We start from the raw sequence: 26,254 nt of genomic DNA on the forward strand, positions 1-26,254 counted from the left end.
GACCGAGCCACATGAGACAATTCAAGTATAAGATTCAGAGGATGTAATCAAAGTATAAGTTCTATGTTTTTGGCCAATAAGCCTTTAGACCAGGGGTTCCTAAACATCACAAGTGCACAGGCCCTGTTCACAATCACCAACAAATCTCGGCAGCACTATTTACTTGATGATTTTTTATTTCTACTCTTTTTACTTAAATAAGTTTGTCTTAGTCCATTAATGGAAAACCAGTCTTCCTGCCAATAATATAACATAACCTTAAAAATAAACACATCACTATTAAATTTTAAAAATATTGCCCATAAACCATCTGAAATCCTCTCACCCCACTTTGTTAACACAGCACGAAAGGCTGGTACACCACAAGAGCCCTCTGAATTAGGAAATTGTAAGACAAATTTGATCAAATTCTGTTACCACCCATCTGACCTGGGGTAAGCAACGTCACCCGTTTAGTTTCCTCAGCTGGTTTCCACCCTCAGGTGGCACAATCAGGCGGAGAGCTGCTCTAAGAATTCCATGAAATGCTCCTGAAAGAGCACATAAAGGCACGATAGACACATTATCATGGGTAAATTGGAGGGAAGACCAAAGTCTTAAAACCTTAATGCTGCCTTCCTTTCCGCTCGCTAATTTGGAGCTCCCCCTTCCTTCTTCGAAGTTTACCCCAGCCACACAGACGGCACACAGCATCCCTCCTTTCTCTTAGCCTGTCGGTCTGCGCGGGTGTCTATAGGAATGTCAAGGCCGTTCTTAGGGACAGGAGGCCTCTCTTCAGTCTCTCTGTGCTTCACGCCTCAAGAACTCAGGCAGCTCCTGCCTCAGTGTGTTGTTTGTCGCTGTTGGTGATGATTACTACTCCGCTGTCCACCTCCTCACCCGGCTGTTTCCCACCAACGTCGTCAAAAGCACGGAGAACACGGTCCTCTGATTTGCTCTTTCTTCTTTGCAGCTTTTGAGCGAAGTGCTTTACTTTTCCATAAATAGTTCAGAGCCTGATGGCACATGCATATTTCTTCAAAAGTGGTTCTCTCCAGGGGACTTGAGCACAGCTGTCAGTTGGCTTGACTTAGAAGCAAGAGACAGAGAAAGGCAACATTTTCCCCAGCAGTTCCATTTTCTATCCCACTCGGCCCAGGGGCGGTGAGCTCAAGTTCACCCTAAATCTAAGACTAAAGCCGGGCCTGGCCCCCATTCCTGTAACATCTCAATTTGCAACTTGAAAATCAAACCAAACAAATCTCAGGATGTCTTCTCCACATCACACTCCAAAGACAATGCTTAACCCTATCGTTTCCAGTATGAATTTTATAACTGGGTATTCGGTGAACTACTACACCGAGCAGGCAGGGCGCGTTGGGTGCAACTTAAAGCAGCATTGTTCGTTGATTCAGCTGCCTGCTCCAGTCTGCGCTGTGGGACTAGTTCTGTGCTCCACACTGGATGAAATGAGAGCAGGCCCCTTGGCTTTTCTGGCCATGCTGAGATAACTGAAAAGTTCTCTGGTTACATCAAGACACACAAATGTTTGCTTCTGTAAAAAAATGTCCAGTCCTGTGTCATGGTCAAAACTCCAAACTTCAGTTACAATGAAATCTTCCCTCTGTCTTAGCTCAGGCCTCCTTCAGGCAGGGAGCCCGCGGAGAGATAGCAGGCGTGGCTGCATTCTCCATCGCCCACCTGCGTCTGACTCTAGCAGCGTGACAGCAGTGGAAGGAGAGGTCAGGAGGCAGAGATGGTCTGGCTGAGCTGGCACTGCCACAATCTGATGCCACACTCTATGAGCCTGGAGTGTCTTTTTCTCTCAAGGGGACACTTCCCCGGTTCTGGAGAGATGCTCCGTTTCCAGGGATTCTCACCTGCACTTTCCTCAATGTAGTCACTTACAACCCTCCGCCCCTCAGATGCTGGGCCTCCAGGAGCACACTTGGCCTCTTTCAGCAGAGGTCTTCCATCCTGTCCCTGCAGGTGGCCCTTGGGCAACATCAGCTCCTCCAGGTAGTCCTTTGGAGCAGGTGTGACAATGACCCCACACCAGCTCTATTGTGGGTGGATCCTACCTCTGGCCCACAAGAAACATGCCTTCGCGTCCCAACAATTCAGGCAGTGAAGGCCACTCCAGCGAGCCCTCCTCACTCGGAGTTCAGCCACAGCTTCTCGCCCTTAGAGTCCTCAGGTGGGGTCAGACACCAGTCCACGGTGTCCCTCACACTGCAGAGGACACTCACGAAGCACTCGGAGCAGTTCCTCGGACAGCCCTCACTTGACTTGAGGTGGAGGAAAGCTCCCCGCATCTCTCCAGCATGTACGTGTTTGACAGAGAGAATGGGCTCCCCAGCACATTGACGATAGCCCCAAAGAAATCCTCCATCAAGCCAACAACTCCTCTCTCACCTGCATGGCCAGGTAAGGGTCATGAGAATGATTCTGGGCCACCTCCTCCCCACGTCTTGCCTGGATGGGCAAGTACCTCACTTTGGAGTGTGGAGGTGGTTGTCACCTTTCACTGGGGGCCTCAGCTGAAACTGATCCCGGATGAGTTCCATTTTAACATCCTTGTACGTTAATGATGCTAGTAATCCTTGAAGTACAATTTCCATCATCCCATTTTCCTACACATAGTGTTTAGGTTTTTTTTTTTTTGACTCAACAAATACTTTATCCAAAAGCAATAGGCTATACTTGCCAGTAGAGCAAACAGAAAGAGAAAAATATGTTCTTTGCCTTGCTGAAATATACAGTTTAATTATCATCATCATTATCATAGTTGACATTTCTTAGACTTTTATTAAACCAAGTCCTGTGCCAAGCACTTTATATGTATGCAGAAAAATCCTGCTGAGGATTTTATTATTTCCTATGAGACTGATATTATCAGAGAGGGTAAGTAACCTGCCCAGTGTCGCACAGGTCTACCCAACTTCACAGCCTCTACTACATGAGTTGGGGGCTTATGACAAAGGATAATGGATGGCCTAAGCTGCACAGTCAGGAAAATTTCAGCTCCTCCTTATCCTAACTGAAAACACCCCGGAGAAGTTAATTAACTTCTTGGTCTATTACTTTGGCTGTAAAATGAGAATACTAACAGCTGCCTAAATTAGCCACTTATGGCACTACCTGGCATCCATCCCTCTCCCCAGCCTCCGCAGTGGAGCTTGTATGACACTAGTCCCATCCTACCTCCAGGTGGCCTTGTGGTTTCGAAGGATAATCTGTTTCCGCCATCCTCCTGGCCACAGACATTGGGTCCAGGGAAGGGCTAGATTAGTTTGTTGTTTTTGTTAGTCACTGACAAATCCTAACTGATACACTACTCCACGAGGTTGTTTAAGGATTAAATGAGGTATGATATGTAAAGCACTTAGCTTAATGCCTAGCAAAAATAAACTGTTATTTATTAAATGTTTGGCAATAATGTGGAACATGGCTTGGACAAAAGTATGTTAGACTGAGGAGATTACTGAGGAAGGTAATGATAAAGACCTAAAGAAAGTAAGACTTGAACGATGCGACAGTGCCAGTTAGAAACCTGGCTGACTTAAAACTTCCATCACGCAGCAGCAGACTAGATGTGCAGGTTGACAGCGGTATAGGAGTCAAGTTGGGCAAGGTTTTCAAAGCTGACAGACTAAACTGGGGTTTCTACTAACAAAAATAGGGAAACCAAGAAGAACTGGTTTGGCATGCCAATCAATTTGTTCTGAACGAGCTGAGTTCGAGGAAGGAGTAGGATATGCAGAAGAAGATGATCTTGGGAGCTTCAGACAGAGGTTAGGATTCAATACTGGTACGCTGGCAAACGAGCGCTGGGCTGGCTGGGGTTCTGGGGGCCCTGTGGTGCAGTGTTCGCCCCTTTCTGTGGTGTACATGCTCTCATCACAGCTGACTTCACGCACCAAGGTGAGGGCACTGAATGCAGAATTGGGAAGAAATGTGCATGAGCCAGGAAGAGATGGCTCCAGCCCCCCTTGGTTAGAAAGCTTCGACAGCCTAAAGCTGGGAGTGAATGAAAGCATCCAAGGCGACGGTTATTAAAAAGAAAAGGATCACAATAAAGCCTGACGACTACTTAGAGAAAAAGGAGAGAAAGGAGTTTCAGTAAAGAGGAAAAAATGAATGACCAGAAAACTGGGGAGCCAGGACAGTGTCACAGCCAAGGAAAAGAAAAGCGTCAACAATAAAGGGCAGCGGACAGCATCTGGGGCGGGGCGGCAGAGACTGACAAAGGTCTGGTGTCACTTTTAAGAGTTATTGTTGACTTGCAAGTCATGGTTTTGGTAAACGGGAAACGTAACCTCTCATAAATAAGAATCCTCCATATACATCATTTATTTCTTCATGTTCTTTTCTCAAGAGATATTGAAGAAATTTTGAAATATTTTAATATTTGAAATACTTCAGCTCATGGACCCTTTTGGTGTTGGTCACATCTGCCCTTAGGAAACAATAAATTACATCAGTGACAGTTTAGGGAAAGATGAGTCGGTTTGAAATTTAACGGCAAAGGAATTTTTGTACCCTAAACAATCATCTGAGCCTTTCCTAGGCCCAGAGTTTGCGGTTCACACTCAGCCCTGTGGACTCCAAATCCCAAGGAACGGAGCAGAACTGAAAAAAGAAGCATAAGAAACAACAGAACAAAAAATATGCTTATGTATCTGAAAAGAGAAGTCATCTGAAAACTGTGACAGCTGTAAAAGAAAAACTCTTTCACTGAAGTACTGCTCAGACAAACTGACAGTAAGTATTGGGGAGATATTTCAGACAGTGCTTTAAAAACTAGTAAAAAAACCAATTTATTGAATAAATCTCTCAGAGCCTTCATTAAAGGAAGCGACTCATCAGATTCTATCAAATCCTCAAAGGTGAACTGATATTCAGAGGAGCCACCGCAAATGCCCCTTTTTCATACTCTGGTGTAAGCACACGGCCCACTGGGGACAAGGAGAGAGGCTGCGAAAGAGAACAATCTAAATAGCACGGGACCCAGGCCAGCCCCTGAGTGTACGGCCCTCGAGGGAGCGTGAAATACACAGTTCTTCCAAGCAGCCCACCAGGCTGGGCGGAATTTTAGTTTTAAATGATAGGGTTTTTTGGTATAAAAACTGCCCCTAAACACAAGCCAACTTCTTCCCTGGCACTCTGTCTAACAGCAGTCTATTCCAACACTGGAAGAAAACCTGGCTGTGTTGAACTCGTTGTTAAGCCACATTGCCTTTTCAAGGGTAATTTCAACTACACTCAAAAATCACCTGCAGTAACTGACGTTAGCACCTAACTTCCCTTCACGAGTAACTCCACCGTGGAGGCAATTCCTATTAAACACTGCATGCTTTTCCATGATCTTGCTTATCAACCATGGACACACTACTTAATTCATCTGGGCCCTCTGTTTCTTATTTGTAAAATGAGGCCAATGAACTAAGTGGTCACTAATTTCCTTTCTAAATCTAAAACCTCTATGACTCTAAGCTTGAAAATAAATTTCGACAGACGAATAATATATTTTAATGATTCCAAATGATGAAAAATGCAGTACTTCACGACCAGCATTCAATTTCCTTAAATAAGTAACACAGTTTCCTTACATTTGAGTGAAACTTATGGAAAATGAGGAATTCTGGAGCTCCCATGGATAGCAGCACAACACAAAGATGATAACGTTGCTGCTTATCTCAGCTGTATTGCTGTAGTTAGACTTTTACGTGCAATAATAATGATATTTTAAAAGAAATTTTATTAGTTTCAGCAGCACTCCATTCAGGCCAGCGAATCACAAGATGGACCAGAAAATTCGAAGTTACCTGACATGTGCCCTGGAACCCTGCTCAAATCAGAAGTTACAGTGGGTCATGGGCAGAGCACAGTTCACCTTGTTTGTCTCCTTGAAATGGCTCAGGAGTGACAGGTTTTGGTAGTTAAAGCGAACAGGAGAAGAAACGGCTGTCACACAGCCCAAAATTAAGAATTTAACCTCCTCCGGAGGTTCACTGAATTCTTAATGCTTTCCTTTTCACACAGAATGTTTTACCCTATCAAAAATAGGCCACAGACTTACACTTAAAGAAACCTGTCTGTTTGGATGCTTTAAAAAGAAATAGAATCAATATTTAGATCCTACTAGATAACCTAATGTAAATCCTCAGTTGGAATTTTCAAGGCGGCTTTTTTTTTCAGTTTGTCTTTCGGTAACATATTTGCTTATAATATTTTAGCCTAGTGCTATAACTATAATCCCCCTCAAAATGTAGTACTTATTTTTGTAGAGTAACAGGACGACCATTTCTTGACCCATCAGTAATTTATAACAGCACTTGTTTGCAATAGAGGTAACAGTTATACTGTGAATATATAAATACATATTTCAGAACATCAGAAACACTATAGATATTCTTCACGCCAAACTACACACAATTTTCAGAAAAACATTCATAATTGCTTAGAGCAGCAGATGCATATTTTTGGAAATAAGAGAACAAGACAGGACAAAAAAAATAGGAGTTAAAGCAATAAATAAGCTGAATTCAGGGAATACATTTATTTCTATTTAAACATACAATGCTTTCCTAATCAAGACAGAATCCATGGGTAAGGAAATAGGAGGCAAAAGGCCAATATTTTATATAATAATTGAAAAATCTAGAATGACAGCCCTTTAACTACAGTCTTAAATATAGATATTTAAAAAATTCTTTCTGATACCTGGTACATAGTAAACTCCTAATATTGCTGCACAAATGAATGAATGAATGAATGAATACCAAAAATAATCTGTTGAATAAAAATCATTGGGAGAAAACTACATAATATGGAATAATCTTCAATAAAAAAGTATTTAATGTCATAATTGTTCTTGGCTAAAACCTACTCTTTAATGAAATGAATTAATCTGTATGGATAATGCAGCACTGAGAGCCAGGTATGGTGCTCAGGACACAGCATGAACAGGACACAGTTAAGGAGCTAAGAGGGCATGAAAAGACAAATATGGAAAAAGACAAATTACAACACAGAGTCACCAGCTCTGAAAGAGTCCCTTAGCAATTTTTTCACATCACTGTTTCAGAGTGGGTGACTTCTGACTCCTGTCTAAAAGGATGCACAGAAGTCAGCCAAGCAGAAAGGGCGATGAGGACAGGAGGTGCAATCTTCAAGTAGAGCATAAGGAAGCCCTGGCACGTGCATAGGATATTTCCAATTCCCAGAATGACTTTCTCATGTGAACACCAAAAAAAAAAAAAAGAAAGAAAGAAAATCCTATTTCGTGATGAGTCTAAATATGACCTTCTTGGTGAAGCCCCTTCTGTACACTTCCCATCCCTGAACCCACCTCAGGCATTAAACTGTTCCTGCTCCGTGCTCTCATGGCCTCTGTAATATTGTTCTGAACACACTGCACCATTCTGACCTCTTTCTCACCCCACAAAAATGTGATCTGATTCGTGTTGGTGTCCTTCTGCCTAGCAGCAGACAAATAGTAGGCTCTCAACAAATGTTTGTGGGGGGTGTGGCTGCTACCTCTCATGAAGCAACTACCTTTGTACACACATTACAAATGTCATCTCGTTTCATCTTCCTTTCAATTTTGTAAACTTGGTATTGTTCCCTCTTTGTACATGAAGAAACTGAGGCTCAGAATGGTTAAATAATTCCTAAGCACCAACTAAGTGGCAGAGCCAGAATCTGAACCCAGGTCTGTCCCATATCCCGACACCAAAACCATCCTCTTGGCCACCTACTCCCCAGTGCCAAGGTTAATGGATCCACTGGACTCTACCCACTTCAACCTTTGTTTGTAATTAAGACATTAGTGTGGTTCTCGAAACGATTTTATACAGTACCTCGAGAAAATGTGACCATCTATAGTATTTATTGTTGTTTTATAAATTTTGATGTAGGAAAAGAAAAATCAGGCTTTCTTCCTGAGCATGCATACATAGGGAGTTTTGCAACTCATAATTTAAATAAAATACACACAAAAGGCAAAACTACAAGGACTTAGAGGAAGAATTCCTTAATGTCACCATTAAATCTGAGTTATAACACTGTCTCCACAACTTAAAACACACTGAAAATCTGAATTGCTCCTTATAGATCCTCTGAAGTCCATATGAAGTACACACCATTGTGAAGCGAGTCTGTATTTATTCGAAAACTCCACAATAATGCCAGCCAGACTGTGGAAGACAACTGACAGAAATTCACATAATGACTTTGATAGTTATCACAGCTCTACTGTAATTCAGATTTAAGCCTGGCTTAAACTAAGGATAAAAATAAATGATGCAAAATGAAAGAGAGAACACGTGAGAGCCCAGAGAGGGACAAACGCCCTGGGGAAAATGAAGAGAAGATTTCAGACATATCTGACCCCTTTTATCATTACCTACGTTAACCAGAGGGAAAAAAGTATTCTTTGGTTTGGTAAATCCACATGGATTTGAAGTTAAATTTTAAACTTCTCCTACTTGCTTCCATTTATTTTAGAACGCAACTTTTGGTGTGTGTCTGTATGTGTGTATGTGAGTGTTATAGGAAAACCAAATCCCATGTACTTAGTGCCGCTGATTCAGATGTCTTTTTTTCATCATTAAATTGTCTACTCATTCAGTAAATTGTTGTTTTAAGCCACGACGTTTTGTAGGGGTTTGTCAGGCAGAATATATAACCAGAACGATTCTTGTCTATGAAAAAAACAAAACAATAATGATAATGACTAACATGGAAGAAGGGGTTTGAAACAGGAGGGAATTAAATATCAACAATAAAAGAGAAGATGGGGAGGAAAGTGATTCTAATGAATATGTCCTAAGATCCTTGGACAGTTCGCAGGTGTTTGAAGATACTGATTCCTTATATCGTTTATTAACTCAATTATACATGACAAAATTTTAAAGGCAACCACTAACGGACTAGAACCAGAATGTTGAACTTCCAAGCAAACACACTGAGGAAGAATATAGAAGGTACGGAGTAAGAAAACTCATCATTTCCATGGAAGACATAAAAGTAGGGGGAAAATAAGAAAAAGCACGGAATACAGAAAACAAAATAAGATGTGGAAATCAATCCAAATGTATAAAAAAAAATAAGAGCAAATGTAAAAACACTAAATGCACAAATTTTAAAAGCTAGTCACCCAGATTGGATTAAAACCATAAAGCTATAGATGATTTACAGCAGCTGTATCTGAAGCAGCCAAAGAATGGCGGAAAGTGAATTGGTGGGAAAAGGTACATCAGCAACAACTAAAAGGCAGTTGATACAGCAGCTAAGAACAGACAACAGACTTTAAGAGTGATATCAGGATAAAAAGATGGCATTAAAAATGTGTTCTTTATTGGTGTGTCCACTATTTAGTCCCTAGAAAAGTAAGAAAAGCCAATTATAACAAACAGTGCAAAATTAAAAGATGTGGTAAGCAATTATTCCGTGGGTTAGTAATGGATTTTACCAGAATGAAGAGTTTCTAAACCTCATACCAATGCTATCTTCACAAAATATTTACAATTATGTAACCGTGAGTAATTATGGCACCTAAATAAGCCTCCTTTACGGAAAAGTGACACAAATCGCCACGAGGGAAAAAAACTCAGGTAATGTTTATAGAATAACTGGACAGAAAATAAAAACCATCTCAATATACGGAGAGATGAATGTCTATTTCAAGTATGGCTTTCAACCAGTACGTTAGGGGATAAAATATACTCTAGCCTCTTCAGTACACTGAGCTATACCATTTTTTAAAATCTACCTAATGCCCAAGGAAGTCTTCCACAACCATTCTTCTCTGTGAACCAAATCTTTGACATGCATGTTTAAAAAGAAAGCTCCATGATGGTCTGAGACACCAATGCAATGCTGTGAATGCAGATTCCACTCACTGCCACTGTGCATCCATGATGTCAGGTACTGTTCTCGGTCCCCCACCCCCAGAGGTGTGCTCTCATTCAGGCTCCTGAACACCTTGCAAAGTGTCTTCCAAAGCATGACACTTTTTAACCCCCAGCATCTATTCTTGCAATGACAACGCAAGGATTGCCTTAGGCTTTGCAACAGATCAGAGGACCAGAGATGCTGTGAGTGTAGGGGAGGAGGACATTTCCTCTCCCCAAACGTGGGTTCGTCTGGCCGGAGAACGAATTAAATTCACATGAGACAGAATAGCAAGAGAAAATTAAACAAGGCTTTATGAGGAACCATGGCCTGGGGCCTTTCTTCCCAAAGGAAGAAAGGGCACCGAAGAAGTGGGGTACACATAGTGGTTATATACCCCCAAACAGGGTGTTTCACATGTGACTGAAATGTCCCTCCCACAATAGTCACAAGATTGCCCTGTCGGCACAGCGCTTGATGGAAACGACAGATAGGTCTGCTGTCCCAGTGAACGCTGCGGGGTGGCAGGTGTGTTGCCTCAGGCTGGTGGGGGGAGTCACAGATGAGCGCCGCAATCGGTTCCCAGCCCAAAGAAAGATGCTTAATCTTTAAGGAGACGCCAATGTCGGGAAGGGGAGGGAAGTCAGTTTCAGGAGGTTACCAGACAAGCACAATAAAATGCAGATTTAAGTCCTTGCCTTTGGTATTGATTAAGAGTTTTTAGAGAGAAGGTCATCTCCTTTCTTCTTCCTGCTACAGAGAGGGAGGCACCTTTTACAGATAGAGATTTACCTTACAAATGTAAATGTGTCCTAACAAAGGGCAAGTTCCATTCCTCAGAGCCTCCTTCCCTGTCCCAGTTTATCAAAAGCAATCAGCCTCAAATAATCCTGATGCCAAAGAGACATATCTTGGGGTGGCCAATTCCAGGTCCCCACATGAGCAAGACATATCTACTAATGGCAGAGACCTTGACTGCTCACTAATTACCCAGGAGCTTCCCCCCATTGCCTAGTCCCCTTGCTAGTGAGGCAGATCATGGGACTAATGCTGAATGATCAACTCTGAGTAGAAGTGAAATGTGTCGCCTTGGGGCCAAAGCATTTAAGAGCTGGCGAAAGAATCTCCAGTTCTCTTCCCTTCACACCTGCCTGAGAGGCCCTGTGTTACAGATGCTATAATGACAAGGTGGGTCAGCCTTTAATATTCCAATATGGTAAAAACCAAGAGGGTTGTGAGACTGCATCCCTAAGTTACAGTACAATTCAAGCCCCCTGCCAACCCATGCTAGACAGGCAGCATTAGCAACAAATCATCTTTTGTTCTGGTAAGCCACTGAGGATTCAGGGTTAGTTAATTACTGCAGCATCTGACCTGTTCTGACTGATACTACTAAGTAACAAAAAGTAATTTAGAGTTAAGTTGCTCCAAGAAATAACGTCACGTTCAAACCTCTTATTTTCTAAGAGCATTTTTTAAAATGTAAAGACATGACCTTAAATAATATCTCTTTGGCAGTAATCATGTAAAAATACAAAAAGAGCTTAAGAATAGGCACTCAACTATTTGATAGCTATTCTGGAAACTGAATACCTTATACATAAATTCTTTGTTCCATTTGATTGAATTTCAGATTAAACGGCAACTTTTCCATCACTTTGGAAAGCATGTTGGTTTAGAACCTACATAATACTCAAATTAAAATACTGCCTTATTTAGCATTCATATTTTTAGTGCTTTGTATAATTCCTAGAGTTCAGTTTCAAAGGAATGGCTTTTGTTTTCTATAAGCAGAATTGTCCTAGTATGTCACTTCAATCTGGAAATCCCTTCTCGTGGACTGATTTAGTGGTAAGTTTGTGCTGAAGCTTTATACTACCAGGAAAATGACTTCACTATCATTAACAGTAGCCAAAATAATGATGAGAGTTTATAATCAGCAGGACCTTACAACGAGCCCAGGCATCTTGCTGAGAGCTTTACACACATTATCGCATTTAATTCTCATGATATTCGTACTTTTCTTAGTCTTTTTTTTTTTTACAGATGAGGAAAATGAGGTTTTAAAAGATTATATAATTCATCCAAGCTAGGATTTGAATTGACTTGTCTATTTGACGACAGAGCCTGTGCTCTTAACCACTGATAACCTCAGAATTTCTCAAAGCGCGCTGCATGGAATGATCCTGGGTGGTTCATCGACAAAAGCTATTTTTGAAGAGTTAATCCATGTTAGAAAGAAATACAACTAACACAGCAAAACTCTCCCAGACCTCATTGCTTAGAACAAGGTCAGGATAGATAACCAGCTTGTTTTGTTTTAATCAGATGGTTTACAGAAAAATATTAAGAGTACAGGTGATAATCCAATACTGTAAAAATCTAGAAGGTGCTGAGTGAATAACTAAAGGCTAGAAAACACTAGACTATATTTTTCAACACAGAGGGGAAGAAATGAAGACTGAGACACAGAACATGTGAGCTCCAGCCTTGACGGCCTTCAACTAGCTGCATGGCATCACCATTCTGGACCTCAGTCTTTTTTATCCATAAAACATCAGCTTAAACATTGGGATCAGAGCTCTAAAATTCATGATCCTAATGCTTTGGCTGACTGTTGCAATCTTATTTTATTTTACCATCCAATTGCAAAGAAATCTGAGAAACATCATAATACATAAGCCATGATATTTTTTTAAGACAGAGTCAATATACAGTTGTTCTGCCCTTCGTCTTTGAAGAGCTCATCAACAGATGGACATGAGAGGTATACTCAGTGTGGTCCAGACAGATTCTGGTCAACTGCTAGTCACTGGTCCATGGCAAGGTAAGAAGCTTGAGCCAGACTATGAAACATCTACCTCAATAAGCCCATTATTTAGCTTAAGAGAATTTTTTTTTTAATAGCAAGATTTTCTCAGTGAAGGAAACAGTTACACTGATTTACACCCTGGAGAAAGTTTCTTATCTAGTCACAGATCAGTAACAAATGGTTGGCAGATCAGCGCTTTGAGTAGCACTCCTGGACAGCACAGCAGACCCTTAAAAATGTTCATAACATGCATTTTCCTAGCTCTGTTCAGGTACCTAAAGTGGCCTGCAAATGAGAAAAAGGAAATTCAGCCTTTTGAAGTGTTTTTCTTTTGAATAGCCAGAAAAATACGCACAAACCGAAAGGCTAAGGAGAATTAGTGAACCTGAAACGAATTTAATATGCTCTGCCTCCTCTTTCCAAGGCATCCACTTGGCTGTTCGTGAAAAGCTGTGTGAGCTGGGCCCCCTACGTGTTTCTACACGAGATGAGCATTTGGCTCTTTTCATTTAGAGAGCTTAGGAGGAGGCAGCGAGCAGCACGGTTAAACTTGTGAGGGGTCGATTCCAATTTTGGAGACCAACCATAAATTATAAACTTAGTGATTTTTGAAAACCATCCGCAAGGTATTAACTGTTGTAATTTGGAGATTCAGGGCCACACTGCGATCCTCTCCGGAAATCTCAGGATGTATGTGAAACTTCCTGAAGGGAGAAGATGTAATTAGCATCTGTTTTGAGAACCAAGTTCGTATCCAAAGTGTCTCTAAGTGGTGCCTTGATATTTTCAACTTTTTTTCTTTGTATTCCCAGTAGGATCTACATACTGCCTTGTGGGGACCTGGATTTGGCCACCCCAAGATATGTCTCTTTGGCATGATGATTATTTGAGGCTAGTTACTTTGCAGACAGGAAAGCAACTGAAAAGTAGAATTTACTTACTCTTTGCAAGAGACATTTACATTGTAAAAGAACTCTCCATCTGTAAAGATATCTGTAAAGATATCTCCCTCTGTACCTGGAAGAAGGGGAGATGACCTTGTCTCTAGAAACTCTTAATCAATGGGGAAGGCAAGGACTTAAATCTGCATTTGTTTATTGTGCTTGTCTGGTAACCTCCTGTAACTGACTCCCTCCCCCTCCCAACGTTGGCATTTCCTTAAGGATTAAGCATCTTTCCTTAGGCTAGGAACTGATTGCTGCGCTCACCTATGACCGTCCAGCTCGAGACAATAGACTTGCCTCCTGCTACAAGCCCTCTGAGATAGCAGACCCACTACCTGCTGTGTCCATCAAGCTCTGTGCTGACAGGGCAATCTTGTGACTATTGTGGGAGGGACATTTCAATCATATGTGAAATATCCTGTTTGGGGGTATATAACCACTATGTGCACCCCACTTCTTCGGTGCCCTTTCTTCCTTTGGGAAGAAAGGCCCCAGGCCATGGTCCTCATAAAGCTTTGTTCAATTTTCTCTTGCTATTCTGTCTCATGTGAATTTAACTCGTTCTCCGGCCAGACGAACCCACATTTAGGTAGAGGAAAAGTCTTTCTCCCCTACAGCCTAAACTGCCTAAAGAAAGATTTATTTTCCTGATTCAGGAGAATATATTTTCCCTCCAGATTCACAGTGCTATAAGTCATCTGGAGTGAGTTGTACAGTGCAAAACATTATTAACAATTAGCCAAACAAAACTAACCACACTTCTAGAGAGGAAGAAAATGTAAGCCAAGAGAAACACAATCAAGATGCAGAGTGTGCCAACAGGCCACACCTCGCCAGCCCGGTGTTCCGCCCAAATCCCTCCCCTTCGGGACTTATTTCTATAGAGACCATCTCTCTGTTCCACAAATAAAACCAGACGTTGCTAGGAAACAGTCCGGCTCCTGGGACACAACTGGTGGGGAGCGGCTGCTTCCTACCAAGAGGTATAGAAACCTGAAGACTTTCCTGACATACTGTCATGAAACCTGGATTCTCAGCGCATCTACTTCCCAGAGCCTGAGATAATTTATTATGCATATTCCTGTTTAGCCATTAGAGCCTTAAAGTACAACACAACCTGGACCCTGAGATTCTTTTCCCCATCCTAGCCTTGCATTTCCTCTTTTCTCTCAGGTCTTCTCCAAACATATCACCTCACCAACCTTCACTTAATGATGTACACGAAAACTCTTTTGCATATTTTCAAGTTACTAATTACTCATTTGAAAGATTCTTCCCATCACTTTCCTGGTCTTGTTAAACTTTCAAAAATTTCCAGGGCTTGGGGTTACTCTCTTCAAAATTTTTATATCAAATTTTTGTTACTTCTTATAAAAATAACCTAGTGGCTTTTACCTATACTAAAGCAGCCCAAGCACTCTCCCTGGAGCGGCAACTCCTGAAGTGGCCCACTCAGTCTTCACCTGCCTTTAAAAGCACTTGTGTCTCTCCTTTCCTTTTCCCATCTTTATGGCCACCCCAGAGGCTCTGTTAGGAATAAATGCTCATACAAGAAAGAAATGATGACTTAAACAAAGAGGGGGAGACTTTTTTTATATACCAAGAAGTCTGGACTATCTTTCTGCTCTGTTGTCCTTAGCTTTTTATCTTCTTGATTGATGCCTATGGTTGCTAAACGGATGCAACAACTCAAGATTACACATCCTTTCACCAGAATCCCAAGTACAAGAGAAGGGGAGGTTTAAAGACTCTCTCTCCATGAAGCTCTGGCTTTTCATTGGAAAAGGAAGTCCCCCTAAGTCTCCCCTTCCATCTCACTGGCCAGAACTGGGTCTCATGCCCTCTCCTAGACTACTCACTATTTGAATTCCCATGTAGGTCTAGACCTTTCCTGAGGCTGGGGATCAAGGGCTTGCTGCCCACCCTCAACCCCATCAGGAAGAAGGGATCAAGAAATGGCTGTCAGTCAAAGACTACAGTGCTGTCACCCATCTCTCTCCATGTGGAAGGGCAAAGTCCCCACAGAAGCGAGGCTGCCTCCAGTCTAGTGGTCAGAACAGCCTGACTTAACCTCAGGAGATAAATGGCTGTCTCTGCTTAAAGCCAGGGCCTCTGCTCACTCATTTTGAGGTCCCAGATAAGCCTTTTAAACAGCCACGACCCTGCAACTATATAAGTGAACCATATTTAATATTCTAGATGCCTTTTAAAATTATTCATTGTGGAAAACCTGCCAAAACCAACAACATGTCTGAGAACACCAAGTACCTCATTCTACCTGTGCGCTATTTTCATTCGTGAATGTTAGTCTGTGTTCATCTCAATCCCTTGAGAGGTCTATGGGTGCCAGTTCCTCACGCCTCTTCCCTGCTAGGGATCAGAAACAATCAGAAAATACACTAAGAAAAACTGACGAACACATGGGCCTCAAACCATCAGTTTTATTCAGAATTCTCTGCAAATGCTACATGGGAGAATTAAGTGGAACCTCTTACTGCCTACCCTAAATCAAAAGCATGGGAGGAACTTCTGCTTCAGGTCATACTGAAGTAATTAGTTCCAGACTATTCTTCCTAATGTAAACAACTGTAAAAGTAGGAGGCAGTGGTTTTCAGACATTGCACAAGAGGTGGTATAAGACTAAAATCCCAGAGAGAAGAGAAACTTATGAGGTGGCTCTATGACCACCCAGATCTCAGCCAGGGGATGATTTTCTGAGCACAGTGCAGGGAGGCCGGGGTCCAGGGCAGTTCTAATGAGCTGGGGAGGCAGAGATCAGCGTGTGAGTCAACCAAAGTGACTGGAATCTCAAGGCAGGGCACTGGAAAGAAAGAACTATGCAAGAGTGAAGGCCAAAAGTGGACACAGGGATCCCCTACAGGCCTTGGCTAAAGTCTGGGCTACACATGTGCAGGGTGAGACTACCAAGGCTTTCCAGAGAGCAGCTGCTACAGGGCTGAGAGTACAGTGATGTTGCTAGAGGTCAACCATGCTGGAGAACCCCAGAGTTACAGCCCAGCCAGAGCGGCGAGATCTGGTTAACATTCTGGGCCTCCAGCTAAGACCTCAGAAACGCCACTACTCAGGAATAAGTGCAAAGTCCTAGAGTAAGGTCTACCATAGACCCACCTAACAAAGCCCCAAACCAAGCCCTAACAAAATTCACAGGCAAGACCAAACTTGGAGGCTGAATCCCATCAAGTCAGAAGTGCTGGGGAACTACACTGGGCTTTCCATGGATCCATCCTAACAAAGTGTAAAAATCACACCTAGCAAGTACAAGGAAATAAATCTGCCTCCTAGAATAAAAATTAACATTCAAATAAAATTATTCCACAGAACTCAGAATTTCTACAACATAGAATCTTCAGTGTCCAATGTAAAAGAAAAAAATTGCTAGATATGCAAAGAAACAGGAAAATGGGATCTATGGCCAAGAGGAAAACAGACAATAAAAACTGCTCCTTAGGTGGCCCAGATATTGGATGTAGCAGAGAATTTAAAGCAACTGTAATTAATTCAATTAAAAAATGTGGTCTGAACGAGTTAACATATAGAGAATCTCATAAGAGAAATGAAAACTATAAAAAGAGAAACGCAGAGCCTGCCTTGATGGCCTAGTGGTTAAATTCAGTGCTCTCACCTCTTTGGCGGCCCAAGTTTGGTTCCTGGTCATGGAACCACACCACTCACCTGTCGGTTGCTATGCTATGCAGTGGTGACTCACATAGAAGAACTAGAAGGATCTACAACTAGAATATACAAGTATGCACTGGGGCTTTGGGGAGAAAAAAAAAATTTTTTTTTAAAGAGAAATGCAAATTCCATACATGAGAAGTCAACTGAAATTTTAAAAATCCATTGGATGAGACTGATAGCAGAATGAAGCTGAAAAGAAAAAGTCAGTGAACTTGAAGACTGATAATTAACAAATCTGAATATCAAAGAGATTTAAGGAAAATTAACCAGAGCCTCAGGGCCTTGTAGAACAACATGAAATGATGTAACATATGTGTAACCGGAGTCTCAGAAAAAGAAGAAGAAAGTGAAAATAGATAGAAAAAGTATTTGAAGAAACAATGGCCAAAAATTTCATCAAAAACATTTACTTATGAAGCTCAGAGAATTCCAACTAGGATAAACAGAAAGAAAATCACACCTAGGTACATCGTAGACAAACTGCTAAAAACCAAGATAAAGAGAAAATGTTGAAATTGGCCAAAGGGGAAAAGAAATGACATTACATACAACAAAGCCAAGATACAATGCTATGTGAGAAAGATACAGAAGCCTCTTGAAATAGACTGAGGAAGAGTTAGTATTTTTCTAAAGAGATTTATTTCCTAATTCTACTTTCCTAGCTATATCCTTGGGTTAATTCCAGATTTAGAACTTTGACCTATATTGTTCCCTCTAGAAAGTAAAATATAAGAACACCAAGATTTTGTGGTTTTCATCACTTGGAGATAAGATAAACTCAGCTTTGAATACTTGAGTTCCTTCCTGAATACATTTAGAAAGGGAAATATAACAAGTGAGATGGAGAAACAGGAAGAAAGTCAGGGAAAAAAGTATGAAGTAATAGGCATTACTGTCTTAAGTGATTCCGGCATTTTACAGATTAAGTTATTCATACAAAAATTACTTTCTTCAATCAAGAAAGTAAAATTGATTGTGTCCCAAAGAAATATCACATAAAAAGCATTTAAGAAAAACACAGTCTATTTGTTGTCTCATATTAAGCACTTCCTCACTTTTAATATATATTTAAATAAACTTGGGGAAAATGCTAAACTCTGAAGACTTTTCCCCCTTTTGCTGTCATGAGAGAAAAAAAGAGAAGAATTCATTGATTTTTTTTTTTTTTGTCATTTTAGATTTCTTGCTATCCAGCATGACTAAACATTACGAGCTACGAAGGTAAATACGAACCAACTTTATGTTAGTCAACATAAAATAAATTCTGGGTCCCAGAGAAACATAAAGTACAGTGGGTTTAACATTTTAATAAAATTTCAGCAAGAATATTACTTTGCTTCAAAACAGGGTTTCTCAACGGCGGAACTGTTGGCATTTGGGGATAGATAATTACTGTGGGAGGCTGTCCTGCATATTGTGGGATGCTTAGCAGCATCCCTGGTCTCCCATCCCCTATCCAGTTGTGACAACCAAAAACGTCTCCAGACATGGCCAAATGTCCCTTAGGGAGGAAAATCGTCCCTGACTGAGCAGCACTGCCATAAACGATGGGTCTGTTTTTCCTGCTAATTTATTCATTAAAAAGGGGGGAAGGAGCTGCTTGGTTTATGATCAGCATTGAAACCAACGATGTCTTTCTAATAACATATCTGATGTTAAACTTTGAAAGGAATTCCCTTCATTCCGTTAAAAAGCTCTCCAACTTTGGGGAATGCTAGATTTCATTATCAGGTTGGATTTAGATTTTCTTCATGGTTGACTAGTAGGTTTTGACTTTGGCTTTCAAATAAAGCAGACTCTGTATTTTCTGGGATGCATATTCATCATTCACTCACCTTTGAATAACTGATGCAAATTAGCCACACAGAACTGGGACATTTTTATTAAAACAAATAGCGATCTATTTCTAACTTATTTGTTAGGAAAATACGACACTTTCTTCATCTAATTGATCCAGGACACATCAAGGAATTTTCAAATGAAAAGATACCTTAGACTGCAAGGTGTTCTTAATGAAGTTCAACCTTTAGAAAATACAGAACATTTTTTCACATCAGTTATCTAAATCTAAGATATCTTTCTCATCAGTGTAAAAATATAAGTAAACGTTAATAAGCACCTCTTTCCAGAATAGGACTACTGATCAAGGGCAAAGAGAAGTTTTAAAAAGAAAATACTGTAAAATCTGCAGGTTCTGGCATTTAATCAGAGCAGAAACGTAACCACAAAATTCATATCAGCAAAGGTGTTTGTAACTGTTGACTCTTTCACTCTCAAAGAAGAAAGGAAAATTCCCAGAGTCTTGCTATGCTTACTTGTGTGTGTGATTTTTTTTTTCCAGGAGAAAATACAGAATAGTATGACATCAGAGTAAAAGGGGATGCTCTTGAGTCACAGGTAGGTCCATTTCACCTGACTCACCTATGTGGTAGAGACCAATCCAGTCACTGGGGTCCACCTCCTCTTTGATGTCCCAGAAGATAATGAGGTTCTGGGCCTGCCCCAGCGTGTACTCGTACATGCTGGCAGTCAAGCTGGAGCGGCTCTCAGAAGTCACCAGGTCCGTGTCGCTGTTGGCCCGCTGTAGGGTCATGTTCTCGGGCATGGAGCTCTGGGCGGCCAGGCTCTGGAGGTTCTCTGGGCTCAGTGTGTACCGCATCTGGGGATTTCGACGCCGCACAAAAAGCAGGTGCTCCCGGGCTGAGCTAGCCATCCCGTCTGCCTCTCTGAGGTTGGCTTCCTACAAAGCTGCAAGAGACAGACAGGCGCAAAGCATTAGCGCTACAACGGGAGGAATCAGGTTTAAGCTTCCCAGATATAAAGCCTTGAGGAGCATTTATTAAAGCCTGACCATATCATAATCTTCTGCTGTCAAAACCTATTATTCTACTGTCAACTGATGATGTCAGAAACAATTTCTATAGACTGAGGTCACACGACGGCAAAGACCATCACACACCTGTGGCCCTCAATTTCACTCGGCACAACTTCTCCTAGCAATTAAGGAGAAGGGGATTTCTCTACCATCCATTTTAGGTCTCTTCATTACCAGACACCCCACCTTCAGAAATGGCATCCTCTTCTCCTTCACCCCACATATGTATTTATTTCCTGCTGCAACTAAATTTTAAAATAGCAGGACACAAAATTTTGACACATGCTAAACATACTTAAAATATACCATTGAGAACAAGTTCACTTGCTCAATTTCCTTAGCATAGGAACCTAACTCTTGAAAAAAACTTTACTGTCTTTTTCAAAAGCTTGCTCAAATATCATCTCCTCACTTAAACACAGTGGCCATCATATTTAAACCTGCAGCACCCCAGCTTTCCCCATCTCTCCTTTCTTGCTGTATTTTTCTCAATAGCAATTATTATGATCTGATGTACCGCACAGTACCATGTACTTATTTGTTTGGTTATTGTGTACTTCCCCCAACAAGAATGTAAGCTTGAAGAGAGGACAGTCTCTTCAATAAATGGTGTTGGGAAAACCAGACAGCCATATGCAAAAGAATGAAACTGGACGACGTCTTATACCGTATACAGAAAGCAACTCAAAATGGATTAAAGACTTGAAACTAAGCACTAAAACCATAAAACTTCTAGAAGAAAACATAGGAGGCAAGCTCCTGGACATCAGTTGTGGGGATGAATTTTTGGACTTAACATCAAAAGCACAGGCAACAAAGGCAAGTAAGCAATGAGACTACATCAAACTAAAAAGCTTCTGCACAGCAAAGGAAACCATCAACACAAATGAAAAGGCAACCTACTGAATGGAAGAAAATATTTGCAAAATCATATGTCTGATAAGTGGTTAATATCCAAAATATAAAATATAAAGAACTCAAACAATTCAATAGCAAAAAAGAAACAATCCAGTTAAAAAATGGGCAGAGGAACTGAGTAAATACTTTGCCAAAGAAGACATACAAATGGCCATCAGGTACATGAGAAGGTGCTCAAGATCACTAATCATCAAGAAAATCAAATCAAAACCACAGTGAGATATCACCTCATATCTGTTAGGATGGCTATTATCAATAAGACAAGAGATAAGTGTTGGAGAGGATGTGGAGAAAAGAGGATTCTTGCGCACTGTTGGTGGGAACGTAAATTGGTATAGCCACTATGGAAAACAGTATAGATCTTCCTCAAAAAGCGAAAAATAAAACTACCATATGATCCAGCAATCTCATTTATGGGTATATATCCAAAGGAAGTGAAAACAGGATCTCAAAGAGATATCTGCACTTCCATGTTCATTTCAGCATTATTCACAATAGCCAAGATATGGAAACAACCAAGTGTCCATTAATGGATGAATGGATAAAGAAGATTTATTATATATATACAATGGAATATTATCTAGCCATGAGAAAGAAGGAAATCCTACTATTTGCGACAATATAAATGGACCTTGAGGGCAATTATGCTAAGTGAAATAAGTCAGACAGAGAAAGACAAACACTGCATTGTATCATTTATATGTAGAATCTTAAAAAAAGTCAAACTCTTAGAAACAGAGCAGAAGTGTAGCATAGAGAGTAGAGTGTATTTGTCAATTATACCTAAATAAAATTGAAAGGGAAAAAAAAAGAATGTAAGCTTCACAAGGGCAGGGATTTTCATCTGTTTTGTTCACTATTTTATCCCCAGTGTCTGCAACAGTACACAGTACACAGTAGGTATTCATAAATATTTGTTAAATGAACAGTGAGCATTTTTCTCCTAGATACTTCTTAAGCTCCTAGGGGCACGGCTTACACCTTGTGTCCCTTTTCTGGGGCTGCCCCTCGCCATCTCTGATTTTCTGGCCAGTCCACACTATTTCTACCATCTGGACCCACGATAAGCTATTTCCTTTGGCTCCACTTGGCCTCCATCTAAAGAAACAGGGCTTTTCCTGTTGGAACACAGATACAGTCCCATTTTGGCTCACTGAGAGTCTAGCCCTAAAATATCCATTTTTCTCTCCACTGCCAGATTCTGACAGAGATTCTTTCTAAGACCTGGGCACTGTAATCTAGTGCATTTGAGGTTCTATCTGCCAGTGCCTTTCCTGTCTGCCCATGGATTCACACCACCTCACCCGGATCCTATTGGCTCTGCACAGAATGAATCTAGCTCTCCTCTATATTACCCATTTCGGAACTACATAATTCAGCAGTTTATAAATTTATGAATTTAACATTTACTCTGCATCCCTCGCACGTGCTGGCCTCTTTGATACACCATGTTTCATTTAAAGGCCACCCCTACAAAGATGTCCTGCAAAGTCAGCATGAGCTTCCACTAAAAAAAGAAAAACAAAAAACTAGTCTTAGTGCAATAGTTACATTACAACTAAAAACCGTGGATACTGAGTCTCAGGGAAGAAAACAGGTGAATTCCCTAATTTCTCCAATCCCCCAAACCATTTCATAAACACTTTGAGTGAAGAGGACCCAAATTCTGCCATTGCTGGGGTAATGGTACTTGTAAATGTATTTATTCAATTAATTTGTCATAAAGTTGATCTCCTATTTTTAGCACTATCCCTTGAATTAAAATAACTTGGATTGGCGGGCTAGACACCCTATGTGAAAAGGACAAAAATAAAATGAACAGAGAAACTGATATTCTTCATAAACTTAACAGTTCTTTTCCTGATGTGGTATATAGTAATTCTGACACAATATAACCCATAACCATTGCACAACCTCAAACTCATGAAGCCTAAAATACAGGTCAACTTGTAATCTGAGGGTTTCATGACATGTTCATTTCAGTGGGTTTCAACAGGCCGTTCTTTCTTTGTAAATGCAGAGTGAGGAAAGCACCACATCAGCTTCAAGGAGCACTATAAATAATTAACTGCTAACACGTTGCAGTCAGACAGCAAATGCAGGCTGTCTATCACTGAAGCACATCCCCGAGAGAAAGGAAGAGGCCAGAACCTTCATACCTTAAAGTCACAACAGAAGAACTACAGAAAATTACTTGGCTCCAGAAAAAAAGAAAAAAACATGTAAGTACACCAACACTGTTGTTTTAAAATGACCTCTATTTAATCAGGGAGACAGGTTAGCACAGTGGAGAGAGAATAAGCCCAGAGCCTGATTTCTGGGTTTCAGTCATGTCTCTACATTAAATTGCTCTGTGGTCTCAGATAATTTGTTTTAACTTTCTGTGCTTCCATCTTCCCACTTGTACAGTAAGGACATAATGACACCTGCCTCATAGGATACCGGAGAGAACTGAATAATTGTACAGGTAAAGCATTTAGAACAGGGCCTGATATACAGTAATAATCAATCAAGTTGTTATTAATACTATGATGTGACTGCAGCCTACTTTAATTCTAGTCCCTTCATCCCCCAGCCATTGGGAGAGTAGGCTGTCAGCATCCTCAATTATTCAAGGCCACAGCCCCAAAAATAGGGGGAAAAAAAGAGCCTTGTAGGCACTGAGGGACTCAACTACTCTGAAATGTGAGCCTTGACCCCATAATCCTGACAAGAGCCATTTTCTGGTCCTCAATCCAGAGATACAGGTGGAAATTTGACTTTCTCACCAGTATTGGGTTCATTCATTCATTCCTTCCTTCAACAAAATTTTACGGAGCACCTCCCACGTGAAAGGCATTAAGGATACAACAGAGCAAAAGACAAAGGCCCAGCTCTTGGGAACCCTGCATTTTTACAAGAAGAGATATGTAATAGATGGATCCAAAAGCTGAGTAAATAATATATTTACTTTCAGTGGAAAAGAAAATACAAGCTAGAAAAGTGTGAATTTGCTAGTTTAATTGAACCATGCAAAATCGTATGAAGCATCTACCGGTACATACCTAGCATAAAGCCTCAAAGGAGGCTAAACAGGAAAAAGAGTGAGGTTTTCTTTCAAATTCTTTCTTTTCTTTTCCGAAAGCATGTAACATGGCCCTTACCCTCCAGGAACGTCGGATTTTTGGAGAGAAGACCAAATATTCACATACAAAAGAATTTAATCTGGTATCAATGACACTTCATCTCTATGTACAATGTGTCCTAACAAATACATGACGGAGGTAATAAATGCTTGTGGGGCATCAGGAAGTGATAGCAATATACTATTTATAAAGTGTTCAAACATTTCCACAGCACTTTCCCGTGTATTTTCTCAAGTGAGACCCCAGAATATTGTGAATTAAATTTGAGCGCTATCACCATTATCTGTTTTCAGATGAGGAAACTGAGGATCTGTGAAGCAGAAGGTTGTCCGAAGGAGAGAGAAAATACTTTGTGGCAGAGGTTACATATCTGAGGTGAGTCTTAAAGGATTAGAAGAAAGAAAAAAAATGTACGAAGTGCACCCAGCCTCAATGTATTCATCTATTAAATGCAAGTAACTTTAATGTACCATGCAAGACTGTTGTAAGGATTAGAAAAATCACATGCAAAAGTGACCAATAAAAAGCAACTATTGTTATTTTAGTAAGCAAACAACATAATTACTGAATTAATTAATGCATTATTTAGTTTGGAATAGCTCTCCATGCCTAAGAATCTGGGGACAGAAACACTAGGACCTGGAAGACAGTTAAGAGAAATCAAATGCTAAAGACCACCTTTATACACAAAAAACCACCATCAGTTCTGCCTAGTGCTGGTGACCCTGTGCTTAGGAAAGAAGGAGAACACAGTCCATGGGTCTCTGGCTTCCCTATTTGACATGGCTCCTGGCTCCCAGAGCCCAGAAATCAGCTACATTAGGATACACAGGTCTTTGAATTATGGCTTAGGAACTCAACGACAGATCTTAAAGAATTATTTCTACATAAAAAATTAATTCTAACTTCCAAATAACCCACTGGTAAAAGAACTCTTAGAGCCCACCACCCACAAGCCAGTAACTGTACATAGTGAGACATGAGATTAGAGAAAATAAGAGAGGATTTAGAGCACCTTGGGCACAGAGTGTGAAGTGATTCAGCTGGAACCTCTCCAACAGTGATGCGCAGGGAGCCATTCAGGGTCTCGAGCAGAGGCGTCAAAATACTAAATTTAAGTATGGGAAATTTAATCGGAGAGGTTATGCAGGGCCGATTGTAAGAGGAAGAAAACAGGGTGGGAAACCAGTTAGGAGCTAACAGATTAGTTAAGGCCTGGGGCCCTGAGTGCCCAAGAATGGATTTTAGTAACACAAAAAGGAAGCGGATCAACAGGAATAGTTCAAAGAAAGAGCACAAAGACTTGGCAGCAGATTGAATATAGGGGATAAAAGTGAGGAAAGCATTAGGACTAAATTCTGACTTCTCAATCAAGTGACAATAGAACCCCAGAAACACTGACAGGGCTGAGAAAATCAATATCATTCTGGGTGAGTTTAAAGTAAATGCAATATATCCAAGTAACTATGTCCCAAAGACTGTTGTGAGGGTGAGCTCGAATTGCTGGTTATTATGAGGACAGAGGTAAAACAAATATTCAAATACAAGTTTCTGCTTAATAATAGCCTTAGTGTTGATTAATTACAATTGAAGACGCTAATGTATCTCTAAAAGGCTTAGCTCAAGGTTTAAAAGCCTCATTCAGATGTCATACTTTACATAAGTTAGATCAATGCAAAAGAAATAAAACCAGAATGCTTAGATGACAATGAGGGACTATCACCAAATCTGCTTTGGAAAACTTCATTTTTCCCCTATAGGAAAAGTAATGTATCTTTTAGAGTTCACATTTCGATTGTAAATAAGATCCAACACCATGCAAAAATTAATTTGCAAAGCTGCAAAAAGATGAGGAAAATCAAACGACTCTAAATTTTACAGTTAAAATTTAATTTATAACGACATTATTCAATGCAATGTTCTCATATGGGAAAATTCATGCTACTCAAACAACAGGGAATGGCTGCTTTACACTTTCTCCCACTGAAATCTAAGAATTCTT

The 26,254-nt window shown here is 40.7% G+C and overlaps 1 protein-coding gene across 4 annotated transcripts in view; it reads right to left on the reverse strand.

Annotated features, from left to right (window-relative positions):
* LOC124238139 (E3 ubiquitin-protein ligase HECW2-like) overlaps positions 1 to 26,254 on the reverse strand; it is a 375,422-nt gene that overhangs the window by 198,623 nt on the left and 150,545 nt on the right. For all 4 annotated transcript variants that reach the window (XM_046658740.1, XM_046658743.1, XM_046658742.1 and 1 more), the window contains exon 2: positions 19,756 to 20,082. In XM_046658740.1, the coding sequence (XP_046514696.1) occupies positions 19,756 to 20,047 (292 nt within the window). In that variant the 5' untranslated portion in view covers positions 20,048 to 20,082. The remainder of the gene's footprint in view (positions 1 to 19,755; positions 20,083 to 26,254) is intronic.

Source organism: Equus quagga, chromosome 4 (genome assembly GCF_021613505.1).
Source record: "Equus quagga isolate Etosha38 chromosome 4, UCLA_HA_Equagga_1.0, whole genome shotgun sequence".
Lineage (NCBI taxonomy): Eukaryota > Metazoa > Chordata > Mammalia > Perissodactyla > Equidae > Equus > Equus quagga.